Source organism: Diadema antillarum, unplaced genomic scaffold (genome assembly GCF_040938485.1).
Source record: "Diadema antillarum isolate AM-2024a unplaced genomic scaffold, OU_Dant_1.0 seq00000998_RagTag, whole genome shotgun sequence".
Classification (NCBI taxonomy): domain Eukaryota; kingdom Metazoa; phylum Echinodermata; class Echinoidea; order Diadematoida; family Diadematidae; genus Diadema; species Diadema antillarum.
The window spans coordinates 1,137,868-1,165,349 of NW_027271836.1; the positions used below are offsets into that span (position 1 = coordinate 1,137,868).

The 27,482-nt window shown below is 40.0% G+C and overlaps 3 protein-coding genes across 3 annotated transcripts in view; 2 read left to right on the forward strand and 1 right to left on the reverse strand.

The window, feature by feature from the left end:
* The first annotated feature begins 452 nt into the window (after positions 1-452).
* On the forward strand, positions 453-6,407 carry LOC139742369 (uncharacterized). Its single transcript, XM_071652947.1, has one exon. The coding sequence runs from the start codon at positions 453-455 to the stop codon at positions 6,405-6,407; it is 5,955 nt and encodes a 1,984-aa protein (XP_071509048.1).
* A 9,610-nt stretch (positions 6,408-16,017) lies between these two features.
* On the forward strand, positions 16,018-19,344 carry LOC139742393 (MIF-like protein mif-2). The gene is made up of 3 exons (XM_071652968.1): positions 16,018-16,146; positions 17,568-17,740; positions 19,015-19,344. The coding sequence occupies exons 1-3, from the start codon at positions 16,039-16,041 to the stop codon at positions 19,100-19,102; spliced, it is 369 nt and encodes a 122-aa protein (XP_071509069.1). The 5' UTR covers positions 16,018-16,038; the 3' UTR covers positions 19,103-19,344.
* Positions 19,345-21,006: 1,662 nt separating this feature from the next.
* LOC139742341 (rab GDP dissociation inhibitor alpha-like) overlaps positions 21,007-27,482 on the reverse strand; it is a 30,375-nt gene continuing 23,899 nt past the window's right edge. Inside the window, exons 8-9 of the mRNA XM_071652919.1 lie at positions 26,208-26,407; positions 21,007-25,206 (exon numbers count right to left, since the gene is read on the reverse strand). Coding sequence (XP_071509020.1) covers positions 25,060-25,206; positions 26,208-26,407 — 347 coding nt within the window. The 3' untranslated portion in view covers positions 21,007-25,059. The remainder of the gene's footprint in view (positions 25,207-26,207; positions 26,408-27,482) is intronic.

The window sequence follows — 27,482 nt, forward strand, 5'->3', positions numbered from 1 at the left end:
TAACTAGACTATATAGCTTTGTAAGAACAGTGAATGTGATTGAGCTATATAATTTGAACTAGATATAGAGCTATATATATAGACTTACTCGAATTCAGAAGTGAATATCGCGTATTAACTATATCCTTAGTGTTATACACGTGATATACTATCTGGACAGAATGTGATGTGTATTTACTCTTCGTAAAGAAAAATTGTATTCGCTATAGTACAATATTTCAAATCTGTGTTACGAAAGAAAACATTTTCTTTCTCTTTGCCTAGAAATGAAGCGAAGTAAGTGAAAATTAGACACTGTTGACATGGTTGATGTATAATAACGATCTCATAGAACTGTTGACGTTAATGCAAAGAGTGTGTTATCTGTCAATATGGAAGAGTATCAAAGTAATACTACCGATGGTCTTGAAGATAACGTAAATACAAGCACTAAGAAAGAAACAATCGATAGCATGTCTGCCAAAAATGTGCGGCGTTCTTCCCGTACAAAGAAACTTACAGAAAAGGCTAGACAGAACAAAGTAGAAGAGTTAGAAGAACAGTTCTATTCAGAACATTTTGACATGCTAACAGTCTTGAAGGACTCTGAGAAAATGCTGTCCTCAGTTTCCGTAAACTGCGATGACCTGTCAGAAAGAAAATCTGACATCTCTGCTAGATTCGGTTCACTGCAACAAGTAGCAGATGAGTTAGAAGAAGTTCTAGGGGAAAGGGATAAAGAGATAGCTAAGAATTTAGACAAGCTCTCCCCAATTGTTGTTGATATGATTTCGAAAATCGTAACCACTGTTTCTAAGAAGCAATTCGATACTAAGGAACCATCTATCACAAGGAAGTCGACTGGTTCCAAGATCTCGAAAGCATCTACAATCTCGTCGAAGAGGTTGGTTGTTGCAGCTGAGACTGCAGCTCTGCAAGAGAAACTTGCTGCACAAAAGCGTCAGAACGAACGTCGGAAGGAGTTAGAGCGTCTTGAGTTGGAAGAAGATGCTCGTAGGAAGGAAGCTTCTTTTAAGATGGCGCAATTACGCAGAGAACTCGAGGAAGAATGTCTAGAAGGTCAACTGAAGGCACAAGAGGCAATGATGAGAGTGTATGAAGAGGACGATACTGCATCCTCCATCACAGTGAGATCATCTAAGCAGCTGGTTGGATCATCTCAGAAGGAAAAAAGTGCAACAATCGTGAAAGAAATGTCACGGGAGAAAAGCATTCCTAGAGCTGATGATCATCCACTCCCTTCAAACCAGAAGTCGTCGAAGACAGAGGCCCTAAATCCTGAGTCACCAGTCTTCTATCCAGCTTCCTATCGCTCAGATGCCAAGGAAAGTGATGCTCTTACCGAGGCGCTTGCTCGAGCAATGACGCTTACCAGACTGCCTATTCCTGAGCCTCCTGTATTCATGGGTGATCCTCTACAGTACCCTGACTGGGTGTCAGCCTTCACAACTTTAATCGAGTGTCGAGGAATCCCAGCTGGTGAAAGAATTCACTACCTCAGAAGATACCTTGGAGGATCTGCTAGAGATGCTGTCAGTGGCTTCTTCTTGCTGAGATCAGAAAATGCCTTCGATCAGGCCAAGGCGGTGCTTGAGAAACGCTTTGGTAACCCCTTCACGATTTCAGAAGCCTTTCGATCTAAACTTGATGCATGGCCAAGAATCGCCAATAAGGACCACAACGGTCTCCAAAATCTCTCAGACTTCCTGCGACAATGTCTGGTGGCCTCTTCAGAAATCAAAGACTTGCAGATCTTGAACGACATGCGAGAGATTGGCAAGATTTGCACGAAACTTCCTGACTACATCGTACACAGGTGGAATCGCACAGTAGCGACGCTCAAGAAGAGCAGTGGACGATATCCATCCTTTGAAGAATTTGTCTTGTTTCTGACAGAGGAAGCTGACATCGCAAACGATCCTTACGTGACGTATGAGACTGCAAAGACTGGAAAAGACCGAAACCAACACGTCAGTCAGACACAGGAAGTAAACAAGAAGCCTGCAAATCGGCAGCAAAGGATGACTTATTCGACAGCTAGCAAGCCAAATGTGGCCAAGAAAAGCTGCATCTTCTGCGAACGACAGAACCATGGCTTAGAAGAATGCCGGGAATTCAGTAGGAAACCAGTGGAGCAGAAAAGAGAGTTTGTGAAGAAGGAAGGACTGTGCTATGGGTGTCTTAGCAAAGGCCATATGTCGAAGCAATGTCCAAAGAGGAGTGAATGCAAAATATGCAGTAAGCGTCATCCAACCTGTATGCACTACGACACATTCAAACAGTCAACTGCAGAAGGAAAACAAGAAAACAAGGACAAACAAGAAATGCAGTCTACCAAGGCCAAGGAGACTCCCAAAGAAAAAGAAGCAAATTGCCACAAAGCCATATCAGGTACAGACGCTTCTCTCACATCAATGGTTCTGCCGGTATACCTGTCAAGCCTGGACAGTCCCGAGAAAGAGATACTGGTCTACGCTCTGTTAGACACAATGTCAGACACAACCTTCATTGCAGATAGTGTTGGAGAAGAACTGCAGGTACCATCACATGCTGCTACATTGAGGTTGACAACTATGACAGACAACTGTACGAATATTCCATGTAGGAGATATGAGAACCTTGTAGTTCGTGGTTTCAAGTCGGCCGAAAAGATACCACTTCCTGCTGCATACTCCAGGAACTCAATTCCACTTGATGAAGCTCATATCCCTACACCAGAGACAGCAATCCAGTGGCCTCACCTAAACTGTCTCGCAGACCAACTCGCACCAAAGCAAGACTGCCCTGTAGGTCTGCTCATTGGATACAATTGCGCTCGAGCTCTCGCCCCAAAGAACTGTTTCTCTGGAAAGAATGATGAGCCCTTCGCAGTAGAAACAGAATTAGGATGGAGCATTGTTGGTGGCTCTCATACGTACTCTACAGACAATTTTGATGCATTCGGGCAATCATATCGTACTGTCAGCATGAAGGTAGAAGCTCCTGTTTTGACTGACAGTCAATCAGACGTGAAGTATGTCTACAAGACAAAGCTAAAAGATGTCACGACTGCAGACTTCCTTCAGATGATGGAAAAGGACTTTCATGAAATCGAAGGAACAGATGCAATGTCTCAGGATGACAAGAAATTTCTGCAGATCGTCAGAGATGGAATCAACCAAAGGGATGATGGATACTATGAAATGCCCCTCCCCTTCAAGAATGGTGAACCCACTCTACCAAACAATCGACAAGCTGCCATGAGTCGACTCAAGGGATTGAAAAGTCAGTTCCAGAAACGACCTCAGTACAAAGAACACTACATGACATTCATGAACGAAATTCTTCAGCGAGGTGATGCAGAAAAGGTTCCTGCGGAAGAATTGTCAGTTGAGAACAAGTGGTACATACCACATCATGGGGTATATCACCCAAAGAAGCCGAACAAAGTGAGAGTCGTTTTCGACTGCAGTGCTCGTTACCAAGGAACCAGTCTAAACGATCATCTCCTACAGGGCCCCGACCTCATCAACCCTCTGATTGGAGTCCTGTGTAGATTTCGCCAAGGACCCATTGCTTTCACGTGTGATGTGGAAAAGATGTACCATCAGTTCCGCGTCATGAGACAGCATCAGAACTACCTTCGTTTCTTGTGGTGGGAAGATGGAGATCTTTCCAAGACTCCAGTGGACTATCGAATGAAGGTCCATCTCTTCGGCGCCACTTCCTCCCCAGGATGTGCCAACTTTGGACTAAAGCAAATCGCGAAGGACCATAAGGAGCTCAGCATGGAAACTGCTGACTTTCTTACAAGAAACTTCTACGTCGATGACGGTCTAAAGTGTGAATCTTCTGAAGCAGAAGCCATTGACCTCATTCAGAAGACAGTGAGCATGTGTGCCAAAGGTAACTTGCGTTTGCACAAGTTTGTTAGCAACAGTCCAGAAGTCACAAGCAGTATCCCTGAGTCTGAACGTGCTGCTGTTGCCAAGACTAGTCTTGAACTCGGCCAGCAAGACGCTACGCCCATTGAACGAGCACTCGGCCTACACTGGTGCATCGACTCTGATGAGTTCTGTTTCAGACTTACCCTCAAAGACCGTCCCTTGACAAGACGTGGGATTCTTGCAACAGTTGCCTCCGTCTACGATCCTCTCGGTTTGATTGCACCCTTGGTTCTAGTTGGGAGACAGATTCTCCAGGAGATGTGTAGAAGCAAGATGGACTGGGATCATCCTGTTCCTGACGAGCTCCGTCCACGATGGGAAAAGTGGAGACAGGAGATGTTGAAACTCGACAAAGTGAAAATCCCCCGTTGCTTCCAACCACAAGACTTTGGAACTCCCAAGGAAGTTCAGCTGCACCACTTCTCAGATGCATCATTGACAGGATATGGTCAGTGTTCCTACGTGCGTCTAAAGAATGAAAGCGGTCGCGTCCATTGCTCCTTGGTTATGGCAAAGGCACGAGTATGTCCTCTCAAGCCAACAACAATCCCAAGACTAGAACTCCAAGCAGCTACTTGTTCAGTGAAAATTGCCAATATCCTGGACAATGAACTCGATTATAGTTCTGCCACACACCACTTCTGGACCGACTCACAAGTTGTTCTTGGCTACATACACAACGAGACAAAGCGATTCCACATGTACGTTGCCAATCGCGTCGAACGCATCCGTCAGACCTCGCGTCCAGAACAATGGAACTATGTAGCCAGCGCAGAAAATCCTGCAGATCATGCATCTAGAGGATTGACGACAGAAGAAATGCTGGCATCAAACTGGCTCACAGGACCCAAGTTTCTTTGGGAGAATGAGATTCCTCCTCAAGATGTTACTGCAGAAGTCTCTCCGGATGATGTTGAAGTGAAATCTGCCACTGTTCACGCAACACAAGCAAAGACTTTCACGTCCTTCGAAGAAAGGCTGACTCGGTTCTCCAGCCTTGAAAATGCACTGAAGGCAGTGGCAGTAATAGTAAAGTGCTCTTACAGGAAAAAGGGTCTGAACATTGACGAAGTCGAAGCCAAACAAGTAGCAGAGAGGAATCTCATCTGCGCAATCCAGAAGGAAGCCTTTCGTGAAGAAAGAAAGCAACTCGACAAATCAGATTCCCTAGCCACTTCGAAGTCCAACTCACTGAGACAGCTTGACCCGTTCCTAGATGACCACGATCTGCTACGGGTGGGAGGTCGGTTGAAGAAGGCAGAAATGATGTATGGTGAAAAACATCCCGTCATCCTACCAAAGGATAGCCACCTCTCTAAACTTGTCGCCTTACACTACCATCGAAGAACGGCACATCAAGGAAGGAATCTAACCATCAATGCTATTCGCTCTGGTGGTTATTGGATCACTGGTTGCAGACGCATTGTCTCTTCTCTTATCAGCAAGTGTGTTCACTGCATCAGATTCCGAGGCAAGCCAAGAGGACAGATGAAAGCCAATCTACCACAAGACAGAGTAGAACCTTCACCTCCTTTCACATACTGTGGACTCGACTGTTTTGGTCCCTTCACCATCAAGGAAGGGAGAAAGGAGTTGAAGCGATATGGACTCATTCTTACCTGCATGTCAATGAGGGCTGTACACATAGAAGTGCTAGATGACATGTCTACTGACGCATTCCTCAATAGTTTGAGATGTTTCATTGCAATCCGAGGAAACGTTCGCCTCATTCGTTGTGACCAAGGATCAAATTTCATGGGTGCAAAGCACGAACTAAAAAAGGGCCTTTCTGAACTGGATGAAAATCAAATAGCTACCCAGTTACTGAAGATCAACTGTGAGTTCAGGATGAACCCGCCGGCTTCGAGCCATATGGGAGGAGTCTGGGAGCGGCAAATCAGGAATGTCAGGAACGTCCTGAATGGTATACTTGATCCGTCGGGCACTCTACTCTCAACTTCTTCTCTGCGAACGTTCCTGTATGAAGCGATGGCAATCATCAACAGTAGACCTCTGACCGTCGAAGATCTGGAGTGTCCAGACGGCCCACTCCCATTGACTCCCAATCATGTCCTGACAATGAAATCAGGTCTCGTATTACCCCCTCCAGGACAATTCGTGAAAGAAGATCTCTATCTCCGAAAGAGGTGGAGGCGTGTCCAACACTTAGTCAACCTCTTTTGGGCACGCTGGAAGAAAGAGTATCTTCACACCCTACAAGCAAGAAAGACTTCGTCACAGCCACAGCCAAACATTGAAGCAAACGACATTGTCATCTTGCAAAACGAGAGTCTCTGCAGAACGGACTGGAGAATTGCCAAGGTCATTGAGACCATCTCCAGTGATGATGGTTTGGTTCGAAGAGCGACTCTCCTCATGGCAACTCCAGATCTAGACGAGCAAGGCAAACCACTCCACAAAAGAAGTGTAATTGAACGACCTGTTCACAAACTGATCGTTCTCATCAAAAGCTCAGAATAGTTACTGACTATGTTATATTTTTTGAAGGTTTTCACAGTACTTTGCTGTGGCATATTGATTATTATTGTAATATACTTCGCTATTGGTTTGGTATCAAACCTTTGTTTACACAAAATTAAATGTATAATAAAGTGATTAATGTGAAATAAAATCATAGATGATTTTGGGTGGGAGTGTGGCAGCAGTCCCCAGGTTGCTGCCATAGTAACAGTTTACTCTCCCTGGCGGTATTGTTAGATGCGCGTATTGCCCTAGAATACGCTAGGCGGTATGCTTTGATTATTGTATGCGCGCAGGCGCTTTCCTTTGATCTTGTAATGGTAACCAAATAGTAGAATGATTTTATACGCTCAGATCAGTTTCACATCTGTAGCTACTACAGAAAACATCGAAGGTACATTCAGCAACGAAATCTTTAAAGGAAAAGGAATCAAAGTCAACGAACCATAAACAAGCTGCTTATATGTGATATAATGTTCACCAAAGAGGTAAGCAATTTAAATATGATTGTATTAAGTCTTATATATAATATATATGTGATTCTTATGATTATAGTATTTTATATGTTTGTACATAGAGGTTAAGATTTAACAATGAATATATTGTGAAGAGTGATCGAATTAGTATTGATGTTACTCTTTAGCAAATGTGAGATTGAAAGCACTGTGATCTATAGATGTATATAATTTTAGTGATTATTGTATAAATGCATAATTTTAGTGTAAAACATTCATTAGACATATATGAATGACAAAGCAATTTTATTGTAATTTGTGAAACTGAATTAGATCTTATTGTTGTATATTTTACTTATACAATTTTCTTTACAGTTTCACGGGTACGACCGTTGAGAATAAATATCTGACCGATTCCAACTACGTCCCGTTTGTCAACTGGTAATTTATCGCATGGGCAGCTACACCGTACTTCATTGAGCAACACGTTCAAAAATTCGATGATACACACGCGTTCTCCTGTCTAGCCTGCGTACAAGACCCACAAGACCTTGTATATCAAATTACATGTACTAAGTACTGTAAAAGATCCTACACTTGCTCGGAGTAGAATATATAAAAAAACAACCAAAACAAAACAAATGAATATCGGAATGACAAACAAAACAAAATAAAATAAACACGAAAGCAAAATCTTTTCTGCTGACAAGCGGTGTAAACACCACTCTCTGCCGTTTTCCTGTTTTGTTTTTGTTTTTGTTTTATTTTTTTTTTATTTGTGCAAAACATTATTCAACATAATTATTCTTCTTTTATGCGTTGGATCGACAGATAATCATAATGATTGAAACTGTACAAAATTATACACTGCATGATGAAGCAGAAACCGATCGAGGTAGGACCTACTAGTAATCGTATAGGCCTGATAGTCTAGCGGATATAGGGCACATATAGGGTGAATCATGCACATTATGGTAAAAGCACCATATTTGGTACACATGTATATGATGCCAATACAAGTCATTCCTGATATGGAAGCCACTCTGATTCTGCCTGTGGCGGCCGTGGCGGCCATTTTTCAAAATGGCCGCCATGTGATATAGCAATGCTGTGTATTCTGGAAACTATAAGTCCGATTGTCGTAATTCTTGTACCAAAGTATAGGTTTTGAGGGTCAAGGATTCCAATAAAATAATTTTTGAGAGGATAAAACCATGGCAACCTACTTATTGGCGGCCATTTTGAAAAACTATGGCACCCATGCTAGATATAACATACCCTTAAAACGTATGGACATAGGGTCATGACTCTGATACCAACTTATATGTTTTTTGGCGTCAAGGACTCCGATAAATTCAACTGTAAGTGAGTATGAATCGTTTCATCCTACGTTTTGGCGGCCATTTTAATAAATATGGCTGCCATACAACGGATAATGAATATTGTATATCTTCGAACTCAATGAATATATAATCACGATTCAAGTGTAAAAGTATAGATTTGGGGTGAAGGTTTTCAATATAATGATGTTTTAGCAAAGTGAATAGGTTCATCACATCCTTGGTTTTGGCGGCCATTTAATAAATATGGCCTCCCTCCAGTTAAACATGGCTGCCGCTCTATCTTCTATTCATATATCTTTAAAACCAATGGATGCATCTTCATTATTCTGGTACAAAAATATGTTTTTGAGGTTCAATTACTTAAATGGATACATCTTTTCGTGTATACAACCATCACATCCTATGTTTTGGCTGCCATTTTAAAATATGGCCACCGCAATATATACTATACTGTACGTCTTTGAAACTAATTGGGGTCATTAGTCAATGATTTTAAACAAGCATTTGTTGATGAATAGAACTAACACATTTCGTTTTCATGTCCATTTTGATAAGTATGACTGCCGCACTACATAGAGTATGCACACACACACACACACACACACACACACACACACATTATATACAGTGTGGCCTAGAATTAACGGAAACGCGAGTTTTCGCAAATATCTGCACATTTGCATTACTTTGATGCCAAAATGAATGACATACAGTTGTAGAGAATTTATCTAGAAGAAGAATGACACCAAAATCATCCGATTTGGTTGAGTAGTTTTCATTCTACAGATGTTTTTGTAAAGGCGGGTCGAGCGTAAATTTCTCAGCTCAATTCAACAAATTTCAGCATCGAACAAAAACCACTTGGGAGACTAACAAAGAATTGAGGCCGCACATCACAATGTGGAATGCTTGAATAGGATTATTGTCGAAAATTGACCTTCAATTGTTGAGTAGTCTCCGTTGCTGAGCTTTGATAAAATAAAGTAAGAAATTAATGATTAACAAAAACATGTCTAGAAAGAAAAGTATTCAACCAAATTGGACAATTTCGTTTTGGTTTTGGAAAAATATCCGTTTCCATTTTCTGAGGGGCCACCCTGTATGTATTATACCCTCACTTGCCATATGTCTTGTCCCATTGACAAGAATCGTTCACCTATTATTGGTAAATGAACCTCCGATGTCGTTGCGGCGTTTAGTTCTTCATTGTTCATCGATTGTTGTTGATTGACCATACCTCTATCACATTCACTATTCAAGTAGGTATTGAACGTCGCATATTAAAAAGTACAATTGTTGCATACCTGGAATACTAAAGATAATTATGTTGAATATCAAAGGTAGAATGAAATGGTGAGAATGGAATAAAAGACTCCCCCCCCCCCCCCCCCCAATTTTGGATGCATAGACAGGAGAGTACAATTAGTGTACTGTCATAGTTTCCAGCCACAAAGACATGATTATTCAGGGGCGTCACCAGCTTTTTTTCAAGGGGGGTGCGATTTGACTCTAAATGTACTTGCGAGATTCTTTTTTTTTTTAATTTGATTGATTGGTGCCTGTATCATCATGTACATTTACATAATACACTGTACATATTATTATACATGTATAATTACATACATTGTTAGTGGCATGTATTCATAAGCTTAAGTTAAACATAGTGGAAAATAACTGTAAAGGACTATGATACTGGGGTAGTGACGGTGTGAGATCCTCGGCGAGGGAGCGAAGCGACCGAATGGGGGAGAGTGTGGGAGGGGGGGGGGGGATACCCCCTACCACGGTAGGGACTTTTTGTAAAAACAGAGTATAATAGTCGCGTTTATTGGGCATTTTAAATCAAAATTCTAGGGAATTGAATGTCACTGTGAGGTGCTATGATTATAACATGCGAAGGTACATTATGTGACGGTGTGAGATCCTCGGCGAGGGAGCGAAGCGAGGCAATTACTGGCAGCAACATCAGGAGAATTGCATAACAATTATATGCGAGCGAGCGAAGCGAGCGAGCTTGAAAATTTTGACATTTTACAGTCCAAAAACTGCGTTTAGCTATATCTTTTCGCTATTGAAATTAAGGGGGGGGGGTGGGGGAGGGGGCGTACCAGGCGCAACTGCTGGCAATTACTGGCATCAATATCAGGAGAATTGTATATTGATTAAATGCGAGCTTGCGGAGCGAGCGAGCTAGAAAATTTTGACATTTTATAGTCCAAAAAAAAAAAAAACAACTTGCCGTTTGTAGCTGTATTTTTTCGCTTTGGAAATTAAGGCGGGGCGCAACTGCTGGCAATTACTGGCAGTAACATCATTAGAATGGCATGGCGATTAAATGCGAGAGAGCTAGCGGAGCAAGCGAGCTTGACATTTTACAGTCCAAAAACTGCCGTTTGTACACTGCAAAAAGTCCGGTGTTAAATAGTGAACACCGAGCTGGTGTTTAATTTTCGGTGCTCATTTATGGTGTTAAATTAACACCTCCGGGTGTCATTTCCAAATTTTAAACTGTTTTTTGAAGAGTTTCTTAGTAACTGCACTTCTTGTTGATTTTTAATTTAAACAAGACGATCAAGAATTTTACATTAAAATACTAGATTTTTGAAAAAATGTGAAAATAAATTTACACCAAAGTAACACCAGCTGGTGTGGTCTCTTATTGAAGCTGGACGGGTGTTAAACCATTGATATTAACACCAACAAATATCAAATCAACACCATGTGGTGTCATTTTTTAATTAACACCAGTACAGTGTCAAAATAACACCAGGTACAGTGTCAAATTAACACCACGAAGTGTCAGGTGAACACTTTTCAACACCATCACAGTGCATTTTCAACACCTGTGGGTGTGGTCCTTTATTGAAGTTTGATCGGTGTTAGATTTAACACCCGTGGTGTCAAATCTAACACCGATGTTTTTACAGTGTAGCTATATTTTTTCACTTTGGAAATTAAGAGGGAGGGGGGTGGCGCCCGGTGCGTCCCCTCTGGAACCGCCACTGGCAGTCAAGGGTGTCGGTTTATGTTCATGATTAGGGGAGGTATGACCAGCTGCGAGAGGGCGTCGAAGTGACCAAGCGGGGGAAGGATGTCCAAAACTGCACTTCAGAGCATCCCCTAATTGTTTGTGTTTGTGTGTGTGTGTGTTTGTTTGTGTGTTTTATATACATGGAAAATTAACGAAATAGGCCAGGTCAAGTCTTATTATTGGAAATGCAAGGCATTTTAATGTAAGACTTATATGTAAAGCACAACTGCAAAATCAAGGATCTAGCTTTGATAGCGAAGCGTTAGGTACAAAGGCGCAATACATTCTATATCACATTGGGGGAGGGGGGAGGCAAAATTATAATATGCTTGCCCCTCCAACAATATTTTTTAAGGCTAAGGCTCGCACTTGGTTTCGCATTTTCAATTTGGATTGGTCAGAAATATACTGTAAAGTGCAGTACGTAGACACTACATCTTGCAGCACACGTACACGTACACGCAAACGTGAACGTGCTCCGTACCGTACGATAATAATGTAGGGCCTATACTGTACGGTCGATAAATAGTGAACACTGCAAGATTAAATCAGTGCTGCCAGAGCCCAGGGTGCGTTTTTTTCCCCACGAATTTCTTGTCCCTGATGTAAAATAAAAAGAAAATAATAAAAAGAAATAAAAAACAAGAAAATTATTTAGCGTCCGGCGTTGAGGTCGCTTGCAGACTGATTTTTTTTTTTTTTTTTTTTTTTTTTTGGTCTGAAGGGGGGTGCGTTCGCACCCAACGCACCTCCCCTGGTGACGCCCATGTTATTGCAGTCTTATAAGACCTACTGATTTATAAAGTTTGTTTTCAGTTCTTGTTCATTATTTCATAGTATGACCTTGTCAAAACTGTTACACAAAATTATAAGGAATCATATGAAGGAATCGAATTAGCTCTGACAATCCAAAACAATTCTTGTTCCTGATCATCCATTGCAGAGCGATGATGAACGTGAATGCATATATAGATGCAGGTGCGCTTTAGAGAACGTCTTCAGTATTTCTACTGGTGCCGGTATAAGTAAGATCGATTTACTGAATATTTTATTTTGCAGTTTTGTCTTCCTATAATTATGAACCTAAAAATTCGTATTTCTTTGAGGTTTTCCATAAATTCATAAATTAGCATAATTTTTCTTGTAGTTCATATTTTGCTAGTAGACTCATGTAGAGCTGCAAATGACAATTAGATGTAAACCTATAAAGATGTATTGTACAATACCTAATTATATTTGCCGGAGAGATGATGAACCAACACCTAACCGCCCTAGGGGTTACGCTCCGGATTTGCATAAGATTTACTCCCTAGCCTTTGATTAACCAAAAAACTGCCCGCAAGGAAGCAGGAGACTCATGGACGGCGGGGACGTCTTTCCAACCGTACAGGACCAGAAGGACCTGCCCACTGCCACTATTTACTTTATCGTTTGATGTACAAGATTCAGTGTAGTTATAAGTATCAGAACAGCCTGGTCAATCATGGATTTTATAGACATACATAAGTGTGTTTACATTTGATGTAAATGACCCAAGAAGTTTTAGAAGTTTTCTCACACTTTGTGTCATTCTTCCAAAGAAAACAGATGTACTAAATAATTGGTTGGAAACTATGATTTTCATTCCATAGTCCAGGGACCAGAGAAAGCGAGAGTCTATATTTCTAGAAATTATAATCTTGATTAATATTTCAGACACGAAATTGTGAAGATCATGTTTTTCACATACACTGTACACACAGAAATCCTACAAAGGAAGTTGAGCATATTTTCCAAAATGATTACAAAGTTAACTATGCCCAGATGTCCCACATTAGAATACTAAAAATGAGTGAACAAGTAATTGTTGACCCCTAAAACAAACGTTTACACCAGAATCAATCCACAATGGGCATCCCGCTTTCATAACACTCGTACGCTATTTATCAAATGGCCGCCAAAACAAAGGATGTGATGAACCTATTCACTTTGCTAAAACATTATTATATTGAAAACCTTCACCCCAAATCTATACTTTTACACTTGAATCGTGATTATATATCTTTTGAGTTCGAAGATATACAATATTCATCATTTGTTGTATGGCAGCCATATTTATTAAAATGGCCGCCAAAACGTAGGATGAAACGATTCATTCACTTACAGTTGAATTTATCAGAATCCTTTACCCAAAAACATATAAGTTGGTACCAGAGTCATGACCCTTTGTCCATACGTTTTAAGGATATGTTATATCTAGCATGGTGGCCATATTTTTTCAAAATGGCCGCCAATAAGTAGGTTAGCCATGGTTTTATCCTCTCAAAAATTATTTTATTGGAATCCTTGACCCTCAAATCCTATACTTTTGTAAAAGAATTACGACAATCGGACTTATAGTTTCCAAAATACACAGCATTGCTATATCACATGGCGGCCATTTTGAAAAATGGCCGCCACGGCCGCCAAAGGGAGAATCAGAGTGGCTTCCATATCAGAAATGACTTGTATTGGCATCATGTATATGTGTACCAAATATGGTGCTTTTACCATTAAGTGCATGATTTTTTCTATATCCGCTGGACTATGAGTTTCCCGGGGTAACCTATAGCCTAGGCCTATAATAATTATGTCCCTGCGAAATAGGGCCTATATTCTCGATCGTGAAATACAAAATTGCAAATGCCTGTTTTGTTTTGTTCTGTTATATTATTTTGCTGTTTTTTGGTTGTTTTTTTTTTTTTTTTTTTTTTTTTTTTTTTTTTTTACTGTTCTGCTCATTTTTCTTCATTTTTGTCCTTCAGTAGCATGAAGTATGACCAATACGTATCTCCGCGTAGACCCCCTCACCCATGTACCCACCCCATCCCCTGCGCCATGTCATTCCGTGTTCAGGCTCAGCCCTCCAGGTCTTCTGCTCTTGATTGGATTGCAAACACCTGACAAAGAAACAAAGCGCTTATAATTACATGTATAATCAATTAAATGACCGTAAAGTCAAACAAGAGCATTAACATATCATGAGGAGCATACGAACATCCGAGGATACTTATATACCCGAAGGTTTGCTGTTCTCACGCATTGCTAATAAAAAAAAAAATACAAAAACAGCATTTATTTTTTGTGCATCACTCAGCATGCATGCAGTCGGATGCAGGGACCGCAGAATGCATGGCGGAGGGGCTGGGACTGAAGCCTCCCACCAGCGCCACTTTTTGGCTCTATAAAAGGAAACAACAACAACATCAACAGAAGATTAAAAAAACAACAATATGTTGTAATGGGAAAAAAATCACAACAACAAAACGCATGTTTCTCTCTGCCCGGAGATTCTTCCCATCGAGGCGGGGGAACCAAAATACCCCCTTGCCCCCGTCACGCGCCAATTTAATTATACGTACATACACATTTAAAAAAAAAAATGGGTGTGTACAAAGAAAGTAAAATCTTCTCGAGATTGACAACAGCTGCAGGGATCAAATTGCTTGGACAGAAACATATACGCTCGTAGACGGAAAGAAACTATAGGCCATATCATATGGAGAATAACGTTGATTCAAGCTAGATGGGTAAGGGGCGAGAAAAGAGTACGGGTGCATGTGGTTTGGAGATGTTTCACTCTGGGTAGATTGTTTGTTTTGGAGAAATCAATTATTTCATAAGGTGACACAAGCTGGATATAGACAGATAGATGTGCAGACAACATAATATAGATAGAGGAGTTATGGATAGATAAATTATAGATTAGATAAATATAGAGAGTATTTTAGAAAGGCCATATGAAATAAATGAATAGATAGATAAATGAATACATAAATGTTTATTTAATTAATTAATTAATTTATTTATGTATTTAATAATCATTGTGAATATTCGCACTGTCATCCCTGAAGAAGAGGAAGGTTCCTCGAAAATTCGGATTATTCATTAAATCAAGATTGGCTATTAATGCATTCCCTGCATTCCTCTGTTGTGACTTTATATATATATATATATATATATATATATATATATATATATATATATATATTATATATATCCTGAGATAGATAGATAGATAGGGATAGACAGGCACAATATTATACCAGATATCATACGCACATAATTGTAGAAGTTTTATATAGGGCAAAGATTTAGATGGGTATATGGTTTAAAGAGATTGTTAGAGAGTATATTATAGAAAGAAGGAGACCTGGAATGTATACGATCTTTACTATTATGTTGACACCTGCATTGTTTATAGTTAAACAGAGAGTGCATGGACTTGCGCGTGTAACATTAGAATTATGAATTTTGATATACCTTTGCATCCAGTTTTGCGAATTCATGGTGCAGCGCTGTTGCCAGAAACTCTTGATCCACTTCTGTCGTCAGAACAATAAAGTTTGCACGTAATGTTGGCATGGGAGAGCAAGGCAAACAAAAATATATTTATTTCAGGCATTCTAGCAAATATTTAATAGCGCAGACCACAGTTCAAAATTCATGTAATACTCGCAATGCAGACACACTAGGGTTCCTAAATGCTTCGTCATTCGAGTCTATTAATATTGAACCAAAGGAATAACTTCACTGGAACAGCCAGTATCACTATTGGCTGGACCTGAATAATAATAATCATTATTTGCATGACAACCATCTCGCCCGCGGTGTCGTCTTGTTATTTTGCGCAAAGGCTTGAACTTTGCCATTAACATGCAGTCTTCACCCTGCAGCGAATAATCTCAGCACATCTTTATGAACCAGCACATGCTTGGGAATCTACCCACCGAGAAAGGAACAAAATACAGTGTACAATCATAATCATCTGTAATACTGTCATCATGCCACTCGCTGTGTTCACGACGAACGTCCCGCAGAAATCTCTGCCTTCGGATTTCAGTCAGAATTTCTCAAGACTACTGTCCGAACTTTTGGGAGTGGACGAATTGGTAACTTGATTGAATTTTCTTTTAAGATTTTATATTATGTCGACAATGTCGTGTGCTAAGATGAAGTCAAATATCTTCCCGCACTTTGTAATGAGTGCACGCCCGCGCTTAATGCACTATACCTATAGACTGACTGATGAATCAATGTCATTGCTGCACTGACAAAAGTGATGATACTGTTAATTAAAATGGATTAATTGTGTATTTATCAATATTGATATAAATTCATATTGTTATTAATAAAGTGGATACAGATTGATATCATTACTAATTGATATTGATAAAAAATAATATTGATTTATTTATTAATACTGGGAATTAATGTTGAAAGTAAATTGTAACATGATATCGAGATGTGTGTATATGATAATAAGGATTAATCTATACGTGTATGTATTTACAGAATTCTGCTAGGAAGAGATGCGGCAGATTAAGATTGTATAATTTGAATGATCTTGCTGTATAGTCTTACTCATTGGCAACCCCTATAGTAAGCAAAGATAATTTTCTATGATTCATTCAAATTGTATCGATGTGTACACAATACATGTTGTATTGTATAATAGAAAAATACATCAGACGTGTCTTTATACTATCTCTTTATACATTTTTGCTCGCTGGCGACCCCTTGAACAATAACCTTATATTAAGTGAATTATAAAGAGAGGTGGAGCTCGCAAACATGATTCTGAAGATTCATTCAAATTGTATTGATGTTTACCCATGTTGTTGTGCATTATATTTACATATTTCCCTAATGTATAGAAGTCGTTTTATTTCCACCGTCATTCATTGTTGTCAAGAAGAATAATTGATTCTGTAATGACAGGATAAGCCATGCCAATTTAAAAAACGAAATGCTTTTTGTTTTGATTACTGAATTCAGAAATACACACACAAAACAACAACAACAACAACAGCAACAACACAAGTGCCAAGTTTTGACCCCGCGCAGGTCTATGTTAATGTCATAATTTAGCCGGTTTAGCACATGTAGGATGATTGAAGAAAGTCCTACCCAATTCTGCAAGATACAATTTTTGTTCATGCGGATTACAGAATATTCACACGGACCGTGCCGAGATCACCGAGGAACAAATATCGATTTTATTTTGAACAACGGGGACAACGGAAGATGATGAAGTCAACATTAAATAGTTGGTTCGAATTTCCCTGATTACCATGAGTTGGATCTGATAAATGACTATCTGAAATTCCAAGAACGATTTTGGATTTCACATATCTTGTTGATGATACTATCAAACCTATTTTTACTAAAAATAAGACCTAATTGTATTCCCCTTATAGTATACGATGGTTGCAACGATTAGCAAAATGATAGGTCTGATATTGTTTCTAGATAAAGAACCAGTAATTTGGATTGTCGAAACCTTAATGAATTTTATATTTCTCTAGAGCAGGGAATCACCATAGTTGTGAGAGCAGGCGAGAATGTCATTCGGAAAACCAGCGATCCCACCGGCTACGTCCAATTTTACAACATACCCTTCGATAGTATCGACGCAAAGCGACAAGCGACGAAGAAAATCAACGACTTCGTGAAGAAATCTCTGAAGACCACTCAAGAAAACAGGTACGTATACAATGTATGCTTTCGTGTCTCTTTCTGTCTGGAGATCTAAGGGCATGCATGATATGCATGTATTGGTTTGCTCGTGCCTTCGTTTTTGCCAATGTGGATGATGATGATGATGGTGATGAATGATGATGATGATGGTGATGATGATAATGATAATCACAATGATAATGATAATGATAATGATGATGTTGTGTGCGAGTGTGTACATTCCGGTACTGGATAGATAGATAGATAGATAGATAGATAGATAGATAGATAGATAGATGGATGGATAGACAGATAGATATATCAGACAGACAGATACACAGATATATGCGTATATATGTATATATATATATATATATATATATATATATATATATATATATAATCGTGTGTGTGTGTGTGTGTGTGTGTGTGTGTGTGTGTGTGTGTGTGTAAATGGGTTGTAGGGCAAATATAGAAATATAGGCAGACATCTAAAGAGATTAAAGGACAAGTTCACCTTCATAGACATGTGGGTTGAGTGAATGCAGCAATATTAGTAGAGCACATCATTGAGAGTTTGAGGAATATTCTCGATCAACTCCTCATGCTGCACTAATGCGGATAATAGCAGCATCAAATTAATGCGGACTTTTTTACTCCTCTTCCGTTCATATAATCAAAATTTTACGACTTATTGCTCCTATTATCCGAATCCACGATTACCTGAAAGGGGTATAAGAACCCTAAAGCTTCGACGGGCCCTATACCAGAGACTCCAACCCAAGCGCCTTCTGATCTGGAGATTCTCCCGCCTGAAACCCCTAGCAAACGGGAGACTCCAAGTTGATGTGTGAGAAGCGCGAAGTTCCTAGGATTCTAGATGTTCTCTGGTGCTATCAAAGGCTTGTTTTTTCAACATACGATAGAAATAAGTAAGAAATCCTTTCCACCGGGAGACACAGAGCCAGGGCGGGAGAAATCAAATCTCAAACGGGAGAACGGGAGATTGTGCAAAAATGGGCTTTCGGCGGGAGATCTCCCGTCGAAAACGGGAGAGTTGGAGTCTCTGCTATACCCCGCCGCAAGGAACTTCACGCACATCAAGTTGGAGTCTCCCGTTTGCTAGGGGTTTCGGGCGGGAGAATCTCCAGATCAGAAAGTGGTTGGGGTTGGAGTCTCTGTGATTATAGTACAAAGTCTGGTAGCTTTAGCTCCCTGCTGAGGGTTTGCGGTGTTATTTCAGTGATGAAAATCTTTACGCGGCGATCTTTACATTTTGATGATTGTATCTCTCATCCAAGGGTTTTCGTCGTCGTCCATGAAGTGAGTGCTGAAAACGTCGCGCTGGAAGCGGGACTTGTAGCAGACATCTTGAAGCAAGGCAAGTAATGTTCCAAACGGAATACCAAACACCAAACGATCCCTTACAACCCAAACGTTGGAGAAATAATTGGAGCAACTGGACGCAACCTCTCGTTATCCAAGACTGATCTCTGGTGAATATTGAGACATAAAGGCCTATACTATGATCCTGTGGAGAAGATTAGAAAGTGATCATGCGACACGTAGGCTGCCGCGATGACTTTTGAACTGATCTTCAAGTTTATTTTCGCCCTCTTTGCATTGGCAAAAAGAGATTTCAATCAGTATACAGGTACTACTGTTTAATATTATTGGTAACAGTAGTGATAGTGTTACAAACGAAAACACACACACACCTACACACACACACAAACACAAACACACAAACAAAACAAAACAAAACAACAGCAAAGCACACATCCTCTCGTTAAAGAGAACGTATGCTTTCTAAAGTGAAGATACAATTTTCAATTTCTCATTTTATATATTTTAAATCATCTATGTACAGTAGTTCATTTAGCTCCGGGATAAAATAACCAAAGCATCACATTTCGTAAATTATTTGAATGGTTGTAGATGCCAAATGGGCAGTAGTTCATGTTGGGTCGTTTCATTTGGGACCTGACATAGTATTTCACGGAGCCTAGGGCTACTAATTCTGTAGAATAATTTTTCGTCGTTTATTGTGTATAACTGGATGACCTTGGCACTGTTTGAGGTATATCTTCTGTGGTATACAATAATGAGGGGAAAAAGATGATATGCACCAATATATATAGGCCTATTGTATAATTCATTGATGCCTGACTGGTTTTGATCCTCGCTTATCCATCTGATCGCCATCTGAAACAATAAAATTCGATGGAATAAACATTTTGCTTGATTAGTGTGTATATATTATGTCATACTATAGTATTTTTGCAATTTTCACTGAAGAGTTGAACTGGATAGAGTTACCAAAAATAATATTAGGCATGGCGACACACAGTTACACACACACACGGACACAGACATACACGCACACATGCACAACAAACAAAACAAAACGAAGAAAACAACAAAAACCAAAGCAGTTTAACTGCAACACGATTTCCAACAGTTAAAGCCACTCTTTCTCACTATAAAGGGCCCTAGGGCTATCATTATCTGCCACAAACATGGTCGTTCATCGAAGTTAACTGATCTTGACATTTGACCTTGACCACTAACCTTGTGGTATGTTCATACACACACACACACACACACACACACACACAAACACACACAAACACACACACAGAACATACTGTTTAAGGCACAGGTTTCTTAAGGTACTGTAACAACAGGGCCCCAACAAAATGTAACCTAGAGACTGGTCACGGAATATCTGGTACATGTATGTCTTAAAACAATAGGCTCCAGTCATGCAGAAGAGGATATTTTGAGGGGGGGGGGGGGCTGAGTTTTTGTTTGAAATTATCTTGAACTAATCTTCTTGGCCTTTAAAATTTTTGAACACTGACCTTCAGCCTTTCTCGGCATAAATTTGGCATTTTCTTGTAAAATCGTATCCTTCCCATTGAACTTCCTCAGTAAAACAACATTAATCTTTCACCCTTAGCTTTGAATTTGACCTCTTTAATCTCCTCTAATTGATCATTCTCTTATGACATTTGACCTCCAGGGATTTTACTGTAATATTTGTAATCAATTCCGTTTAATCTTATACACTATAGCAAACCCAAAGGGCCTCGAAAATCCAACAGAGGGTACCAGATGTACCTAATTTATGTCACTGGGTGTCCATACAAATGGACAGACGGACAGAAAACCCCAAACACAATACGTACGTGTGTTGCGAACTCCTTTCTTAACCAACACTGAACCTCTATGACCTCATGTGAGGACAGATTACATAAAATAAAGACACGGCTCTCACATTCACTGGATAGTGCGTGCAGATGACCATACATTTATTCCCAAGCAAAGTAAATGCATTTTACCTACGTTTTTTTCTCTTACCACACATTTGATCAACATCAATTCGCTTATTGACACCCTATCGGTTCAGTATGCATCATACGCTCTCCCATTGGAAAGAAAACAAGAGAACAAAGAATTTGTGCTGCAACTGCAACACCAAGACTGCACAAATCTTCTTTACAATTGTTGAAATTCTCATCACATTCATCAACGTTTGAGAGCAAAGGAACATACTGAAACAGCAAAGAAGCGGTTCATCCATGCTCAAAATCTGGCAGCTCCAGTGATGAAATTTTTCATTTTAAATATTTTCAAGTAGTGCTAATTTATAATTGTAAGTTACATCAGTACTATGCTGTGACTTCTGACCACAAAAGCAAGTTCAATGTGAATCCCTACTGTTTGTGAGACATTAGCAAGATTGTGAGCACTTTGTAAAATCACATTCAAGTGGAGAAATCAAAAAAGAAATAACACATTAAATTTTTGTTTGTGGGCATTGTATCATTCTTCCATTAACAACAGGAGCCTAATTAGAAATATATGACCATATTACATAATCATATTCTTCATACATAATTTCACGAACACTTTTGCAAATGCTCCACTATGTTACTCCAAGTATTGTGAGTGTCTTACCGTGGCTTCCTACAATTTCTACCACAAATCACCGCCACGATATTCATTGACTCCTGCCCATTTCCCATCCGCAACACAGATTCTTTTTTGTGTCAAACGCTTTCAAGATGCATGGGATCTTTTGGAGTCTCTCCGCACTTAGGAAAACACCGACAAATAATCACGACACAGTTGTATCCCCCGACACCACCGATACGATGAGCGCACAAGATTCAGAATTGTCGAAAGTCAAAGCACCTGAAGACACTGGCAACAAAGTGCTTTGCAGCTACTGGTAAAAAAAACTCTAGGAAGGAAGAAGCAGATTGCACTAGTAAGTAGACTTTGCCATACACTAAAATAAAGATAAATTTCATACAGTTTATACATGATTGAATAAAACTTACAACAAATGGCAATGTTCTATATTGCAGAAAACAGTTACTGTGGGTGCTTTTGAAAAGCTCATCTACGCCTGGCCTACTACAAACGAGACATTCATGTGAGAATTCATTCATCTCTACTTTGCACTAAAATAAATTGCCAATGCATATTGCTCAGCAGAATATCTTATCCTCTCTTAGCTTCCCCAACACAATTTCAATGTTACAAATAAAGGCAAGATCACAGACAATAAATAAAAATATACAAACTGAATATGCTCCCGTCACACAGTTTTTAAACATACCACTCTTATCTTGAAAAAAGAAGAAAATAAAAACATGTTCTGAATAGAAATGACATTGCCTCCAAGGAAATGATAGACTTGTCCAATAATCTCAGTGTATCACATTGTTTAAAATAAATGAAAATAGTACTTTTTGTCCAATCCAAGCCTCTTCATGAACATAAAATTTCAATCAATAATCTACAGGCCTGTGATATTCAAGCACAGAATAGAGATAGGCAAAATGTTTAACTCTGTCACTACAAATGGAAACCATGTGGGATACACTATAACTGGCACTGTGAGATGCTGGTTCTGAAATTCATGAATTTTTTGATGAAATATGATGTGTGCAAATGCATGTCGCTGCACTTTATTCCCTTTCTGTGCCCTGCCCCCCCCCCTCCCCCATCACTCATAGCATCTGACCACGTCACTGAGAATTGACCAGAAATACCCACATGACGCATGCCACTGCATTTCACGTACATGTTCATTATCAAGAGACAAAATATCTGCAACTTATTGCAAAGATGAGACACACGGGAAATGTGTCAAATTATCAGAATCAGAACAAGACCACTCGAGATCCATGAAACAGTTTTTTATCTGTGCAACCAAGAAGTTTTGTAATAGGTTTTAGGTAATAACCAATGTTGACCTCTCTGAAAACCCTCCAACCTCGCTCACACAGGATTATTCTGCACATCATTACCCTCTATCCTTCCAAAGCTAGGCTGTTGTTTCTCTTTCATCTATGTTTTTATGTGTGCATACACGTATCTGTATTCTATTCTAGCATTACTGAACGTCTTTGTTGACAAGAAGTTAGTCACACACCAACTTGTTTTGTTGTTTATCTTTAATTGTTGTTTTCTCAAATGCCAGTGTCACAAGTAGGGAGCTGTATACAGCATGGTATCACTGCAAAACTGATCTAGCAAACTACACAGTAACCTCTGCACTTCTGGGGACGGCCTAATCTACAAGCTCACAATATCAACGGCACACGTAAGCTTTCGCTACAGAGGGCAAACGATTGTCCTGCTCTAGGTGTTGCACAAGAATTTACCACAGTCCTTTACAAATGGAGTCTGGTTCTGTGTTAGCTACTGTGCCGAGGCCGATGACCCGCACATCTCTGTTGAATCACACACAACAACGAATCTAAGCACAAAGCCTCCCTTTCCTTTTCGGAGTAGCAGTGTGAATTCTGGGTTGACTGCACCATTAAGCATGAATACTGTGGCAGCATTCAAGACAGAGATGTTAGCAGCAACTATTACACACAATTTTAGTTAAATTGATGCTCTCAGAGTTGTGTACACTTGCTACCTTCTAAAGCATCACAGTTTTTGTTAAACTAATGCTCTCTGAGTTGTGCGTTCTTGCTATCTTCTAAAGCAGCTCTATCAGTTGAATGATACATGAAACATTATGCACGAACAAGGTGTTCCATCAGTATGAAATAGTCACACCTTTTTATTTTTCTTAATAAACCATGCCTACTGATCACAATGGTGTCATGAGCTAATATGATGTTGCCTTCCTGTGTATCCATTTGTTCTGATTTTAAACGCATGGTTCTCCACTGTGAAATTTTCATGGTTTCATGTACAATATAGTGAAAAGGCCTTGCAGAGTCAACTGAATTCTACGTCTCACAGGTTTCTGCCTACTGAAATATGCTGCCTACATAGAATTGCTGCACATTGAGATATATGTATATCTTTATGCATACGTATCACAGGGAGTAGCAAAGGTGTAACTTGCTTCACTACAAACATACCACTGGTAAACACTTTAGTACACACAAACAATCAATTGCAGTATACACACATTATTTCTTTCTTCTTCTCCTTTTTTTTTAAGTTGAACAGCGAAAAAAGGCATGACTCCTCAGTGAATTATGATAGATATCATTAAATACAATCGCATTCTGTACAAGTGAACATCTCCGATATACAAGGAAGCATGATTGGTCGACGTCAACAGCTGAAATCAACAAATAATCTGTGAAGTCAAACTTCTTCCTACTTTTACAACTCATTATTTTGGAATGTTAGCATCCATGATTACATCACTGATAAGGAGAAGAAACATAAAGGACTAAGAAAGAGAAAAAAAAATATCAGAAATGGTGCAGAGTGTTCAGTGAGAGAGAGATAAAGAATAAAAGAAAGGGAAAGAGAACGCAAGAAGGGAGTAAGTAAGATGCTAAAACAAATGGATGCATAATCCACTTGCTTTGTTTAGAAATTGCTGACCACGGAATGTAGCCTTTGCCATGAAAAATCAACACTTGCAGAGTTCAGCGAGACCATCTGCCAATCAACACAAACTTCATTGATGAATATTCATACGTATATAGTCATATATATATATCGAACCTACCTATGAGATGTTCTGTGGTTACAAACAAGCAGTGTTAAGTACTTCCTCTTTAAGTCTGTTAGGATCTTATTTCATTTTAACGGCAGAAACAGCTTGCGCACAGGAACAGTAGTACATGGAGTAAATCTACACAGTGGGATGGCCTCTGTGAGCACAAAAGCCTTGATAACATGCTCTTTTTCTTCTCTTTAATGCACTCACACGAGAAAAAGACAGAGAACATTTTGCACGGCTGTGAGTGAGTCTATGATAGGATGAAAGTTGCGCTGCTGAGCAGGTGTAGGGGGGGGGTGGAGGAGTAGGGGAGTAAGTGGGGCGGGGCAGGGAGAGACCCCACGAGGACCTATTGGCTGTCTTTGTTGGCCTCTAAATCCTGCTGAACCTTGGAGAAGTCAAAGTTCTTGCCCGTCGCCCTGAAGTATATATCCTGGATGTCTTCGCACACCGTCTCGAAGTGGGTGGTAGCATCGTACGAACGTGAAATGAAGATCTGATGGCCAGATGAGAAAAAGAAAAACACAATTAAACCTGCTCTCTACCCGACTCTCAAACTCCCCAAAACTTTGGACAGGACCCACACCATTCTGGTTGGCTTTGGGTTCAAATCTGGAGCAATTCGACTACTGCATGCAAAAAACTGGGAAAGCTCCATTTCTCAAGCAATAAGTATATCTGCCACAAGCATCATGTTCCTTCGCATACATCATATGATGAGATCACTGATCTGGACCACTGACCAAAGAATGACCTTATACCCTCACTGCAAAAGGACATGTTTTTTAATTCATATCCATTCATTACACATAAAGGCACCGTTACTTGACCTTAAATAAGTGGACGGCATGGCCAGAACACTATAATTCAAGTCAAGTCGGTTTGATTTGATTCATATTCACTAAAGCTATATTTTGGTAATCTCTAACCTTGGCCCTTCTCCCTTGGCACCCGTCATTTCAGGTAACTACTCATTCATTCATTTCTATCTTTTATACCACATAAAATTACCACTGGGCAGTCCTTCCTGACCTCTGACCTTCAACCTTTGAGGATTTTGATCAAAATATGATCAGCACATCTTTGCCTCATGTAACATACATGTACTTGCAGTCAGGTGCCAAGACAATCTGTTCAATGGCATTTTGATAACCAGATCTGGTATGGACATACCAATGAAGGACAACCTGAAAATGGCCATGGGCTTTTGGCTATTGGCATTCTCCTGACTGGAAAATGGGCTGTAAAGGCAAAGTTATGGAACATTTAAGCTTTTAACCTTGTGAAATTTTGCCCAAAGTTCAAAGCAGCACCTCATGTGGCTGGGCCAAGCATCAAAAGGATCCACTGAAGATTTGTTGTAGTTGTTGTTGTTGTTGTTAAATCATGTCACAAAATTATGGGTGTACGAACATTGAAGAAAATGATGCCCAAGCATCCTTTTGGGGGCTGAGGAATTTAAAGGGAGAGAACAAAAGCTTAAATTCCACCTCTTACCTGGCTCTCTGTCCCATCATCGATGGGGTCGTACAGATCGGAGACAGAGAAGAACTTGTGGGAGATGTCTCCCAGGAGGTCCAGGCCTGGCTTCAGCTCATCCTCTGGATTACTTGTCTCCACAGTGGTGGCCACGAGGGCAATGTACCATCCCTTGGCGGCAACGTTGTGGGCACTGGAGACCACCAGGATGTAGATGTCTGGCAACATCGGAAGTACCACATCGAGTAAGTCAAATGTTTCAGGCTGCTGTGAGACTACTAATACAAATTATTATCCATGTACACAGCACACACGAACTCATCTACTGTTTTTTTTCTTTAATACAGACCAACTACTTTTTCTTCTTACCTGTTGAAGTTTGACGTCTTGATTCCTCAGGATGCCTGCAGTCTATGATCTTCTTTTTTAGGGCAACAATTGTCTACATCAATGATGCATGCACTCCTGACAAGGTTACTGATACCAAGAGTTTAAAGCTGTGCTATTCCACCACATTAAGGTTTGCAACATCCTTTACACTGACATTACACCCACACACATGAACTTTGCAATCACCCCCCCCCCCCTCCAAGCTGCTGTTTTTTTGTTTTTTTTTTTTGGGGGGGGGGGTTTTCATGCTAAATCCAACTAAATTAACATTCAGCTTCCTCCAGTACCTTCCTACTTAACCATTAATCCAGATCTCCAGTAGAGAGGCAGTATCTTGCTTCAGGATGCAAGCACCATGACCGGGCCTTGAATCTTGGACTTGCTGACCGAAAGTTAAGCGCACAAACCACTAGACCACTACAGCACGTCCACGATGGATCTCGGTAAAAGGAAATAGCTGCATAATTTTTATGGCAGTCATATTTTTTTGCTTTCTATAGGATTATAGTCTTGCAATTCCATAATGAGGGATGAAGAGTCATATAATATCTATTATAGAATGGGTAGCGAGAATCCTGCGATCTGATTGGTCGAGAGCTATGTGTTGATTTTTACTGGCCGCACGCTACGTACGCTGAGTCACCGTGTGGTAAACATGTTATCGCGCACTTGTAGCAAGAGTACGCGTACTTGTAACAAAGGTTTGCGCACTAAGCAAGCGTTCGCGCACTCAGGTTGGCCATGCGTCCAGTAAATACTGATGCATGGCTGGCCGTGCGTGCAGTAAAAACTAATGCATGCTTGTTTACGGCAAGCCAAAAAGAAATGCATCCAGTAATTTTGTCATCGGGTAACACGATAGAAAAATGGGTTTTTGACTAGAAAATTACCCATTCTATAAAT